This window comes from Onychomys torridus, chromosome 3 (genome assembly GCF_903995425.1).
Source record: "Onychomys torridus chromosome 3, mOncTor1.1, whole genome shotgun sequence".
NCBI lineage: Eukaryota > Metazoa > Chordata > Mammalia > Rodentia > Cricetidae > Onychomys > Onychomys torridus.
The window spans coordinates 82968280-82981542 of record NC_050445.1 but is presented as its reverse complement, the minus strand read 5'-3'; the positions used below and the strand labels follow the sequence as shown (position 1 = coordinate 82981542).

General features: G+C 42.6%; 1 protein-coding gene across 4 annotated transcripts in view; it reads left to right on the top strand.

The window, feature by feature from the left end:
* The window catches only part of Adamts9 (ADAM metallopeptidase with thrombospondin type 1 motif 9), a 169357-nt gene that overhangs the window by 56709 nt on the left and 99385 nt on the right, over window positions 1-13263 (top strand). For all 4 annotated transcript variants that reach the window (XM_036180602.1, XM_036180603.1, XM_036180604.1 and 1 more), the window contains 5 exons: window positions 2888-3054; window positions 3141-3270; window positions 3920-4046; window positions 10789-10999; window positions 11463-11627. In XM_036180602.1, the coding sequence (XP_036036495.1) occupies window positions 2888-3054; window positions 3141-3270; window positions 3920-4046; window positions 10789-10999; window positions 11463-11627 (800 nt within the window). The remainder of the gene's footprint in view (window positions 1-2887; window positions 3055-3140; window positions 3271-3919; window positions 4047-10788; window positions 11000-11462; window positions 11628-13263) is intronic.

The following is a 13263-nucleotide window of genomic DNA, read 5'->3' as shown; positions in this document are numbered from 1 at the left end:
AGCCTATCTGAAAGCTAATGAGCAGCGTGCAAGCATTGATTGCAAATCACAGCCCATCGAGTGTGAAAACAGACCCCAGAGCCCAAACCTCACAATGGTTCTTTACAAGGTTAGGGTGGATCTGATGTCACCCAATGGGGGTGTGCATATTTATACTCTTGGCTTGAAGCAAGGTGCTATTAGCAGAACACTTTGGATACTTTGCAGCCCACCACCCTGCATTTTGCTGAGTCCAGATATTGCTGCTCTGTTGTTAAACAACCTTCATCCTTATCCCTGATAGCTGTGTAAAGATTGGTCAAGTCTCACACTCTTCCTGTATGTTTTGGAGAGGAAGACTTTTCTAGTGGAACTTCTGGAGCAAGCTCATTCTGATGGGTGTGACAGAAGGGACAGAAACCCAGGAAATTAGCTTCCCTAATCTCCTTAGCAGGAAGTGGGGCAAGCATCTCTAGGTTTGGGGAAACGATTTGTTTCCTGAGGTACTGAAGCAGAAAGTCTGCCAGCCAAAGGTCACCTTCCCCGGGAATCCCTCTTGTCGGGTTAAAACCATGTTGTACTGTTAAACCATGTTGTACTGTCCCTGCCACGTTCCTATCTCTTCAGGAGAAAGTGTGACCATGTCTGTGAGACCTCTTTGCCTCTGGGATGCTTAGCCCTGAATTAACGCTGGTGGTGGGAAATCACACATCCTCACAGTATAAGAGAAAGCCAGAGTTTCATTTCATTGACATCTTTACAGAACTCTATGGGCAAACCATTTATAGGGACAAATCATGAGAAGGGTTTACAGCATTTGAGCTCTTTTCTCATTGTCCTCACAACTGGGATAAGAAACATGCAGTGACATTTGCCCCAGTTCTGGAGAGGCATGAGAGGCAACCTGAAGCCATGGGAAGAGACGGGATTCACACAGAAGAGGCCATGTTCTTTTCAAACAAAACCAGATTGCTACTCAATTTATAAGTCTACCATGTGGCATTTTATTCCCCCTTTTGGGCTAGCTAGCGTGTGACTTAACTTGAAAGAACTAGGTGGTGGTGTTGACAGCCCATCACGCTATCATGTGTAAGTGACCTGCTTTGGAAACAGCCTGAGGTGCCAAGGGAACAATCTCGTTTATTCTTTTACCCATTGAAACTGCTGCATCTAATGGAACTGGCAGGTCCTCCACTCCAGGAGCTAAGGGTGAGGTTCACACCAGCCAGAGAATGATCATCCGGGTGGAAGTGTTCTATTCTCCTTTCCAGGGGTGAGGGATGTCGGCTTCAATCACTCCTTCATTCTTTTACTAGCTTTCACTAGCCTACTAAGGGTTAGGATCTTGGGGTTTATAGAGGAGAGCTGTGAAATGGTTTTAATGGTACTAAAAGGTACACACAGTTTAACAGTCAGGCCAAGTTGTTAAAGAGCTGTAGCTTACACAGATCTTGGTTCTATCTGTAAACGAGTGAATGAATGAATGAATGAATGAATGAATGAATGAATGAATGAATGAGGGAATTTGTCTACTGGACAAATGTTTGCTGGCTCTCTTCTTGGACAATGTTAGTGTCTCACAAGTTGTGGAGGCAGAGTACCATGATTAGAAGCTGTCTGGCCTTGGTCAATTAATTTAGTGATTTGTAAATCATACTTTTCTCATTTGTACATTCATTCACAAGTACAGATGTGTAACATGTGTAACAGGCCGGCCTCATTGAGGTGTGATAAGTAGTACAGTGCAAACTCCAAGTTGAGTAGTGAAGCAGCTGGACCATGGACATGGGACCCAGGTCTACAAGGCAGGCTTAAAATGAGACCAAAGTTGTGTGATCTGTGCTAAAGAGAAACAGTGTCACTGAAATTTTAAAATCACATGTTTTTTAACAATTTATTTATTTAACTGAAGTGGCATGCATGTGCTTTGGTGTATCGAGATCAGAGGACAGCTTGAGGGATTAGGTTCTCTCCACTCATATGGATTCTGGGGATTGAACCTAGTTCATCAGGCTTGGCAGCAGGTGTCTTTACCTACTGAGTTGTTATGCTACCCCTCACTGAGATGTGTGTCCTTAAAAAATTAATCTAAAAATATGAAAATACATTTCTTCTATCTTATATCTAACCAAATTGTGTTTTAACTCCAATCATGCCACCACTGTTGCAATGGAAGCAAAGGGATCGGTCTTCCATTCCAGGGTTTTCACATAAGCTGTGCAGCCGAATCACGCGGTAGAAAAGTGATGTGTTCTTAGGATTCCGTTCAACGGCAAACTTTGAAATGCAGCTATTTGAGAGGGAATTTCTGGTTATGCCAGGCTCCTGCTTTGAATCCTAGTACTCAGGAGGTAGAGGCTAGAGGAAGGCTGCAAGTTTGAAGCCAGAGTGATAAACAGAGTTGGTTTAGCCACAATTTGGGCTGCAAAGGAGACCTCATTTCAAACAAAAAATTCTTGAACTTCTAATTTTCCCGGTAGCTTCTCCCTACATTCTAAAAAGTAAGATATTCCTTCTGGGACTGTTGTCTCCTACTCCTGGTAGCATGTGTGTGTGTGTCAGATCTTAAGATTTCAGCCTTCTTCTCTAATCCTGCAACTATCGATATTATGTAAGTAACTTCAGACTGAAGAGGACATTTATATTATATCTCTCTTAGTTTGCCTAGGCACCATAATGGGTGTTTTTATGTCCCTTTAGAGATAAAAAAAGTTTGAGACCAAGAAGAATTAGTCATCCACAGTCAGCTAGCTAGCACACGGCCAACCAGGACTGTGAACTCATGGTCTGGCTGAAAAGCCCCCAGTCTTCTGCTGGTCCCTGACAAATCGAAGATTTTTTTGTTTTTGTTTTGCAACACAGCTGGCCAGTGGCAGCACCTCACCTAAGTCTCTTTTCTCATCTACAGCTTTATCAAACAGTAAAGGTGAGTTCCTGCTAAATGGAGACTTTGTTGTCTCAATGTCCAAAAGGGAGGTCCGTGTGGGGAATGCTATGATCGAGTACAGTGGATCTGATCATGCTGTGGAAAGACTTAATGCCACAGACCGGATCGAGGAAGAGCTTCTCCTTCAGGTAAAAACTTGAATGGTGGCCGGTGGCTCTCTCCCCTTGGCACAGCAGGCCCGCAGACTTCTCTCCAATTTCTCTGTGCATTGCAGGTGTTGTCAGTGGGAAAGCTGTATAACCCTGATGTGCGGTACTCATTCAATATTCCAATTGAGGACAAACCTCAGCAATTCTACTGGAACAGTCATGGGCCATGGCAAGCCTGTAGCAAGCCCTGCCAAGGTATCTATCTGCTCAAGAGTTTCCGCTTTTGTGGGCTTGAGGATTTAGTGGCGTGGGGGGGGGAGGGGTGTTTTGTTTACTTACTGATTAAAACAAAACAAAACAAAACAAACCCCAACAGCTATATATATACAACCTACAAACCTTTCTGCCTGCCTGCATCTTCTCACTTCATTTACTTGGACCTTTCTGGTTATTTTGGTTGTCAAATTGAACTAAGATTCAGGTCATGTCAGGTTCATGCTACATTTTCTCCTAAGAAGTTTGAAAATATATGTGAAACCATGCAGAATCAATACTGCCACTTTAAGTTTCCATCATGTGGCTTTACTGGCCATAATTTATATTAGTTTTGTTTCCTTTTGTTAAATTAGGGTCAGCGAACTACAGCATCAGGATCAAATTCAGCCACTACCCTCTTTTTATTAATAAAATTTTATTAGAACATGGATATACCAATTTGTTGACATACTGCCTGTGGGCAGCTGGTTTTTTTTCCTGTCCTGGTAGAACTGAAAAGTGTGACAGAGATCATAAGGCCAACAAAACTGAAAATACTACCTAGCTTTTTATAGAAAACTCAGGCAAGTCCTTGATCTCATTCAGAAAAGGTTATTTCCTCGGCGTAATGTTCCTACTCTTTGCTTAGGGGAGCGGAGACGAAAACTTGTTTGCACCAGGGAGTCTGATCAGCTCACTGTTTCTGATCAAAGATGTGACCGGCTGCCCCAGCCAGGACCTGTCACTGAAGCGTGCGGCACGGACTGTGACTTGAGGTGAGACCTCTGGTGTTCTTGTATCTTTCTTCCGGAGTCCAGCAGGCTTGAGTGGAGTTCCTGTGTGGGATGAATTAGAGGCAAGGGTTGCTGACCTTTTTCTAGTTTTCCTCACACAAGCTCGAGCCCGTACTGAAACCACTTAGCCGAGATCTATAACTAGATTTCTTGTTCTCCTAAAGGTTAAAACTAGTTAACAGAGCATAGCCTGTCAGAAAACATCCTCACTTGATCTTCACAACTCATTGATTAGGTATTGGCCTTACCATTGACTTATAGTCCCTGTAAGAGTCCTCATGGTGTTCCCTTTCCATCTAGAGTGGACACCATGCACAATTCTTATGTACACAAAAGTTTCAGTCCACGTATACCCCATACACATACACAACTCATAAACACACATACAGAGAGGGGGGGGGGGAGGGAGAGAAGATGCTGTGCATTAAGGTAAAAGCATGGAGGGAAAAAGAACAAAATTTAAAACAACTATCTAGGTATTCACACAGTTCTGTGTTTAGGAAAGGTATGGTATCTTATGGCAGAAATATTGAGGGGGTGAAGAATTTTAAAGTGTTCCTATTGCCTAAGAGGCTAACTGTGTCATATGTAAGTTTCCAACAACTGGAGGGTTGTACTGTAAAATCTACATTCCAGGTCAGTGACTACTTTGCCCATTTACAGAAGAGAGATTGTTCGCATAGAATAGTATGGGAATATGCTAAACTCTCTCCCTTCATTAGCATAGAACGGTACAGAATCTGATAAGCTCTCTTCATTCATTAGCATAGAATAGTTCAGGAATGTGGTAAGGTCTCTCCATTCACAAGTAGCTGAGTACATACATAAGCATTTTGAACATTCCACATCACATCACCATGTTGAATCTTCATAGTGTTAGCTACCTGGTGCAGGAGTACAGATTATAAGGTCCTCTTGTGGGCCTGAGAGAAAATGTGCCATGATCAATTAATAGTGTTCTGTCCTAGGGGTCAGGGGGCAATGGTGACTGACATGTGTATCGTACATCTTCCCATCCTCTCCCGAGGCTCTGACTTCAAACTGGCAGTTTCCACCTGACCACCCTTTTTCTGATGCTATTATCACTGACTGGGTTGCTCAGTGGCTTGTCAAAAAGTATAGACAAAAGCCATTGTAAAAAACAAGACATTAAAAGGTAGATATTAATGTCAACATGAGGCAGTATTTTATTTTAGGTAGTGCCCATATAAACCTGTTCGCTTCAGTCAATTGAATTAAATTAAGTTATAATTAAGGAGTCTTTCATGGGGGTGGGGGAAATGTGAGTAACAGTTAAGCTGAATAGACACTGGGTTCTTGCACATCTTCCTTGGGAAGCAAGGTTACCGAGCTGGGGAAGACCGTGTCTAGCCATCACTACATCTCCTACCGTTCTGCAGGCATCACAGCAGAGGAGGCCCTTTCTAAGGTCTGGCCTTTCTTTTGGTTGTCAGGATTGTTGCTGTTGTTGCTTCACACTACTGGAGATTGAACCTAGAGAATTGTGCATGCTAGGCAAGTGTTGAGCCACGGAGCCAACCCCGCCTTCTCTTTACATTTTAAGATAGGGTCTCCCTCAGAACAGCTATATATAATATCCCCACATTAATGGAATGGTTTTTATTATCCTTTAATACAATGAATAGTCTATTAACTTTTCAGTTACTGTTGCTGTCTTAGTCATTGTGCCGTAGCCATGAAGGGACAACTCTTTTCTCCAAGGCAATTCCTTTTTCTCTTTCTTTTTTATTATTATTATTTCTTTCTTTAAATTAAATTTATTCATCTATTTTATATCCTAACTGTAGTTTCCCCTCCCTCCTGTTTTCCCGTTCCTTCCCATTCAAGGCAACTCTTACAAAAGAAAGCATTTAATTGGGAGCTTGTTTACAGTTTCAGAGGCTTAGTCCGTTACCATAGCAGGGAGCATGGTAGCAGGCAGGCATGGTGTTGGAGAAGTAGCGAAGAGCTATATCCTGATCCTTAGGTGAGGAAGCTGCCATGAGGTTTTGAAGCCCCAGTGACACACTTCCTCCAACAAGGCCACACGTTCTAATTCTTCTCAAATCGTGCTGCTCCCTTTTGACATTCAAATAGATAAGCTCTTGGGGGCCATTCTTATTCAAACCACTACAACCATAGGATAGATTTTTATAATTGTTTTATATATAAAAATATTAAATCTGAGCTCTGTTATGCCAATTGCTCCAGATCACACTGGTTAGCATGGCAGCAGAGGATTAAATGTGATCCATCCAACAGGAGAGCCTGTATGCTCCAACTCTAGACGAAAGCTTTTTCCATTCCTACTTTCTTAATTCTGTAGAACGATCCTCATGTGACCCATTCTGTGGTCCCACATATGAAGAATTCATCTCTACCAGTGTCTGTCCTGTTCCATCCATTCTTCTGCACTGGGACTCCATGCATGTGTTCTTTTCTCTGCTGTCTGACTCAGTTTGGAGTTTGTCACATCCTGAATGATACATGCAGATACTGTAGGGCTGCTGCCTAGAACGCTAAGCCTCCTACTTTTATGATGGCAAAGAAAACAAGTCTGTACAAAGCATTTCGAGAAATAGAATCTGACAGTAAAAACAAACAAATGATATAATAATAATCCTATTTATTATCCTATTTAATAATCCTATTCCAAGCTTACCCAGCAAATGTCCTTTTCAAAGTGGAGTTAATGTTTGCACTATTACTCCAAGAGCCAAGTACTTTTCTCTTTGAACAACATCAATATGAGCCATAATTCGGGGTGCAATGGTGCTGCTTTCTCCTGCAGGGGAAGCTGTAAACGTGTTCACACAGATCTTAAAAGCCCATGCAGGACAAGGTAGGCTCAACTCTGAAGAGTTTTACGTCAGGTTGCACAGAATATCACAAGGGGGCTGCCTCCTCATTGGCCAATATTTAAAAGTTAGCTGAAGCTCAGTACCAGGGCTTATGTCTGTGGTCCCAGCATTAGGGAAGCAAAGGCAGGAAGATTGAGAGTTTAAGGCCAGCCTCAGCTACACAGTGAGACCCTGTCTCACAAAACCAAAGGCCCAGGATGCAGCATGGGCAAGGCCCTGGGTCTGATCTTCAGCACTACACAAAATTAAGGATTGGAGGCAAAAATAGGAATTGCTTAGAGACTAAAACACCAAGGATAGCAATAGTCATGATAATCGTAGCTATTTTATTGAGTATCTTCCACGGGTGTTACATGTCCATCTTGTCCCACTTAATCCCCATATGGGGTGGATCTTGTTTCCTCCATCTTGCAGGAAGCTTCAGCTTGATGAGATGATGTGGTGACACAGGCTTTCTCTCTGGTAATAAGTGTGAGAGCTTCCAATGCTACCCAAATGTCTGCTGATTAAATAGCACATCCTCTGATTTTCATTTATATTCTTTTCATAATACCAGATAAAGAAAGCTTCTGCCTGATTTTTTTTATCTGATCAATAACTAGGTCAGTGTGTTATTCTAAATCCCCCATTCAGAGTCTACTTTTAAGAACATTTTTTTTTTTTTTAAACTCTGCAGAGGTTAAGTGAGGACAGACAGCAGCTGGAAGCACAGGGCTGCATGACAAAAGCCGTTCTGATTGGAGATAAGAAGGCAAAGGGATTTATTTATCCCTTCAGATCAGAGTGGGGAGGAAGTCAAGAGTGAGTGGCAGAAAGAATTCAGGATTAGCTTGAGAGCCACACAACTAGGCAAGCATATGCTCCTGCCTAAAAGTCAGTAGAAGACCAGGCTTTCAGTCGGTGGCCTCTACTGATAGTTGGAAAAGTGAAAGGTGCCTACTAAAATGTACAGAGAGGCAAACCAAACCTAAGGGAGATGCACTGTCCCCTTTGCCCATCTGAAGATGCATCTAATCAAAACTTATGCCAAGTTGTGACCAGTTAGCTGTGTGCACACCTGAGAGAGTGGAGAGGGAATGGTTACTGGTTCGTCAAGCGCCAAAAGAGCTTCTCCCCAAACATGTTTGTGGATCGCGAGTCTGGTGAAGCGGCCCTTAACCAGCCTCTGGGTTTGAGAAGCCCCCCCAAAACTTCATCTGCTGGTGTGAAGGTTCCTGATGCTGATCAACATTGTGAGTTCCAAAGGTCTACAGTGTAGAAACCCATTTCATCTGGTAGCTCTCAAAACCATTCAGTCTCCAGCCCCCCATCTCTGCTCCTAAAGACATACCTTATTTTCTTGATTTTCACTTATTAACATATTGGAACATAGGTTTTGTTTTACTTTTTCCGTGTTGGTGGCCGAACACTGTACTTTCCACCTACTAGCAAGGGCTCTACCATTGAAGTATAACCTCAGTCCTCAGATTTCTGAGGCAGGAGCTCTCTATGTAGCTCAAGCTGGCTTTAAGTCCACAGTTCTCCAGCTCCCACCTCCTGAGTAATGAATACATGTATGCACCACCATGCCTGACTAGAAAATACTTTCCTGAAATATAAGAGCTAAATATGATACTAGTATTTTTATTTCCCATAAAATGAACTATGAGTACATTGTGCTGAAGAACAGATCCCTGTCTAGAAAGAGTATAAAGCAAAGCAAATTAGATATCATTTAGAGGTTTTGTTTTGGTTTGGTTTGGTTTGGTTTTTTGTTTTTTGTTTTTTTAAGGTAGTGCCATGAGCTTCTTTCTCACAGATACTTTAGGGATCTCTGCTTGGCCCTGGGGATTATGGGATATCAGGGAAGTGACTTTAGCAGCCTGAACTGCAGGGGCACCTTCTTGTCAGGACACCTCCCTCCTTTTGCCAGATGGTGAGTAGCCTTCCCCCAGGGAAGCAGTGATGGAGGCCACGAGAAGGCAGCCAAAAACCAGAGTGCAGATGAAAGTTCCAGATGCCTCTGTGTTGAATTGAGTTTGAGTGTTCTCTGCCTCACTTCCTGTAGGAAGTGACAGTTGGCCCAACTGGCCTGTGACAGGATGAGATAAAGGGTGAGTTTATAAGCCCTCGTTTACCATGCGAGAACACAATCTCCCTGACGCTACTTCAGTGTCATGGAAAATCACAGCCCACTTTGTTTGCCCGTGGTCAACTCTGACCTACTTTTGGACATTACCAAGAAACTCCTTGATATGCGTGTTGGCTTGTGCTCCTCTTTTTTCCCAGCTCCTCCTCTAGACAGGTGTGCTCGTGTGAACTGTTAGGAAGCTGAAAAGCGGAACACCACCCAAGTGCTGAGATGTAGGGCATTGGCAGTGGAGAGTAAAATCTCCTGGAGATTAAAGGGAAATTATTTTTTTCTAGATTTCCAAATACATTTCAAGATCGCTGACTCAGAAAATTTTGATTAAATGTTTTTAACATTTTTGTTTTACATTCAAGCACTGCAAACTCTGTTCCTGTTGCATTATAAAAATAAGAGTAGGCCTTAGTCTACATTGTGCACCTGTGTGGTCAGAAGGCTTTTTTATAAATATCGGGGACACAAAGGTGGCAGATTTTTTTATGGGCTTAAAAGTGTAAAATGAGGGACCTGAGTTCCATCTCCAGAGCCCACATTTAAAATGTGGAGTGCAATGGTGTGGCCTTATAACCTCAAAGCTGGGGAGATAATAGAGCCCTGGGTTTCTTGGCCAACCAATCTAGCAAAATCTAAGAGTCCCAGGTCTCAGTAAGGGAGCCTCTTTCAGAAAATAAGGTAAAGCTAGTAAGATAGTTTAGGGGGTAAAGGCATGTGCCCCAAGCATCATAACCTGTGTTTGATCCCTGGAACCCACATGATAGAAGGTGAGAACTGACTCTCACAAGTTGTACTCTGACTGCCAGACCTGGTACACACACACACACACACACACACACACACACGAGCACACATGCACACACACACATACACTAAATAAATGTGGTTAAAATGACATGGGCACATAAGAAACAACACCTGAAATGGCCTCTACATGTACACACATATACACACACACATATACACTGATTCACATACATACAAATACACACACACACACACTCACACGCACAATGCCTACTGTCTTTAAGAGATTTCCAGTCATGTGTACAATGTATGCACACATGTGTAAGGGTGTATGCCACCTTCATAGAAGCCAGAGGAGGAGGTCACTTGTCCTGGCCCATCACTCTCTGCCTCATTCCTTTGAGACAGAGTCTCTTCTTGATCCTGAAGTCAGGCTGGCGGTCAAACCCAAGAAGCTTAGTCTTCATTCCAACATAATAATAATAATAATATGTACCATGTGTACACCATGTGTAGTGCACTTGAAATGTTCAATGATAGTCTGTATTATTCATTTCTGCATTATTATCAGAAGAGAGACTGAGCACTTGCAAGCACAGACACACGCAAAGAAGAATCCTGCAGCTGAGTTTTCCAAGAGAGAGCCTAAGGAGCCAAGTGAAATGCTTGCCTGGACTTCTTAAATATAAAAATTGCTTCTTTTTGCTCTGCTGAGTACCATTTTTTCTTTCTTTCTGCTGCTTGAATTTCAGATGGACTGGACCTGGCAGATGCTTCATAGAGATAGCATTTCTGGCTGTGGTTCTTTGACTTCCTTGTACATTGGCAGCCATGAAAAATACATGGAGACATTGGCTTGAAATTGAATTTTTAACTGGCGTTGGCTTTGAGCTTTCATCATATTTGAATTAAGAAAGAAAGAACTCTCCCACTAGTTGGATGTGACACATATATTTAACACAAATGTTGGTTTTCTACCATTATTTCTGTTTAGGTGGCACGTTGCCAGCAAAAGTGAATGCAGTACCCAGTGTGGTTTGGGTTACCGCACTTTAGACATCCACTGTGCCAAATACAGCAGGCTGGATGGGAAGTCTGAGAAGGTTGATGACAGTTTTTGTAGTAGTCAACCCAAACCAAGCAACCAGGAAAAATGCTCAGGAGAATGTAACACAGGTGGATGGCGCTATTCAGCTTGGACAGAAGTAAGTTGGTTCTTGCTCTGAGAGAGTCTTGGATACTAAATCCAATGAGTTGATGGTGGCTCCTTCTGGGGTTGTGGTAAGAAACCCATTTAAGCTGTATGGAAGAAAGAACAGTGTTTGGTTTATAATCCCTGGCCAAGTCAAGCTCTGCAAGAAGGAATCCCAAGGTTAAACTGCAACATCTAACTTGGGTATAACATCCAGAAAAATGTTAATGGTAAAGCTAATCAGCCGACCATTTTTATATCCCAAATTTAGTCTCAATTTACCAGTGAGATTATGTTGACTTCAGTATAAACCTAATAATGAGCACTGTGAAAGAGTCTCCCAAATAAAAACTGGAACTGGCTATGGCAGGGCATTTGTTCCTTGAGGGTTAAAAGCAGCAGTATAGCCATGATTTTAAGCATATTTTATAAGAAACTCAAAAACACCCTACTGTATTATTTTTTTATGCTCATAGTGTTCTAAAAGCTGTGATGGTGGTACCCAGAGAAGAAGAGCTCTTTGTGTCAACACCCGCAATGATGTCCTGGATGACAGCAAATGTATACGTCAGGAGAAAGTTGTCGTACAGAGATGTAATGAGTTCTCTTGTCCTCATTGGAAATCAGGGGACTGGTCAGAGGTGAGCAGGGCAAGTGCTGGTCCCTAGGTCAACTCCAATGATTCAGTTCTGGATCTCCCAGGGTCCCGTGAGGGTGCAGACTACTGAATCTTTCTTCCTTCTCCCCCGAGGAAGCAATGACTATTCTCCATTTACGTGATGATTGAAATCCTTCAGTCCACTGGGACTTCAAAGTCACTGGGGGCTCGGCTGACACTCACAGCCCAGTAGCTTCTGCCGCTGACTTGGAAGTAATAGTTCCTGCCCTCCCCGCTCTGTGAGCTGCAAGTTGTTGGCTGGAAATTAATTAAGTGTGAGGTTAAAATAGTTTAGACATGAGTCCAACAATAGGCTTTTCATCTTCCTTGTCTTTGAAATAAGAGAACTAGCAGTGAATGGCCCACCTGACTTGCACATCCAGCGCACATGGGAGCGCTTGTGGGAAAGGGGAAAAGGCCAGGCTGAGAATTCCAGAGTGATGCCTTCTCATCCCTTGCTTTATGAAGCCCAAGGCAATCCTGTTTGTGTCTGTCTCTCGGTCTTTGCATGCAGTGTTCATCCTCACTATTAATGGAGCCCAGCATTGTCATAGCCCAGTGAGATTCTCAGCAAGAGGGGGCCTCGCTCCACCTCCTTCAGGGGATGCAAGTAGTTGAGGAGTAGGTATTCCTTATTAACTGGCCAAGTCAGGAATGTGGTAGAACGAGGTGGCTAGAACCACAGCTCCTGTATGCATGCCCTTCCCTTCCCCATATGAGTTGACTTCAGATGCCAAGCCCGAAAAGAAAACCCTCCACGCTACTGGAATGGTGAAGTAGCACTGTGCGTCTTCACCTGTGTCTGATTTGTGGACAAGTGATCAACCAATACAGTGCTTTCCCAGCAGGCGATGGGTTAAGCACTAAATCCTCGATTTAAAAAAAAAATGACAGAAGATGGTGGTGTCACCATTTTACTTAGATAGCTAATGCTAGTTAAAGTGTAATTATAAATGAAGTAATAGCCAGACGTGGTGGTACAGGCCTGTAATCCTACCCTTGGGAGATCAGGAGTTCAATACCACCCTTGGCTATGTGTAATGTAGTGAATTTAAGGCTCTGTTAGCCTGAGCTACATAAGACCCATTTCTAAAATAAAAAAAAAAAAAAAGGAAAGGAGAAGAAAGTTTTGTAGCAAGCCTTGACTACAAAAGGGTTTGCATCACGCTGAGCATTCAGCTTGGTTGTCCAAGCATTCAGTTCACACCCAACACCCTTGGATAAAGAGTAGGAAGGAAAGAAGAATAAAGGGCTGAAAATACTTTCGTTATTTTAGCTTTGTCTTTGATGCTCTTTACATAATTTTAAAATTTTTTTCCAAAATGAGCACAAATCATAATGCTGATTATATTTAACAGCTTTTCTTTCTTCAGAATGTCATACATGTATACCATATGTGCTAGACACTTCAGTTTCTTGGAGTCAGAATTATTGTTATCCCCATTTTACAGATGTAAATATTGAGGCACAGAGACATTGTGACTTGGTGGTAGAGGTGTACAAGTTGATCAAGCTTTTAATTCTTCACACTGAACCTCCTGACTATTGTTTCTCAAAGCATGGCACACTGTTCAGTTTCTGTGTTTGAAACTGGACATAAGACCTTAACTATAAAGGGG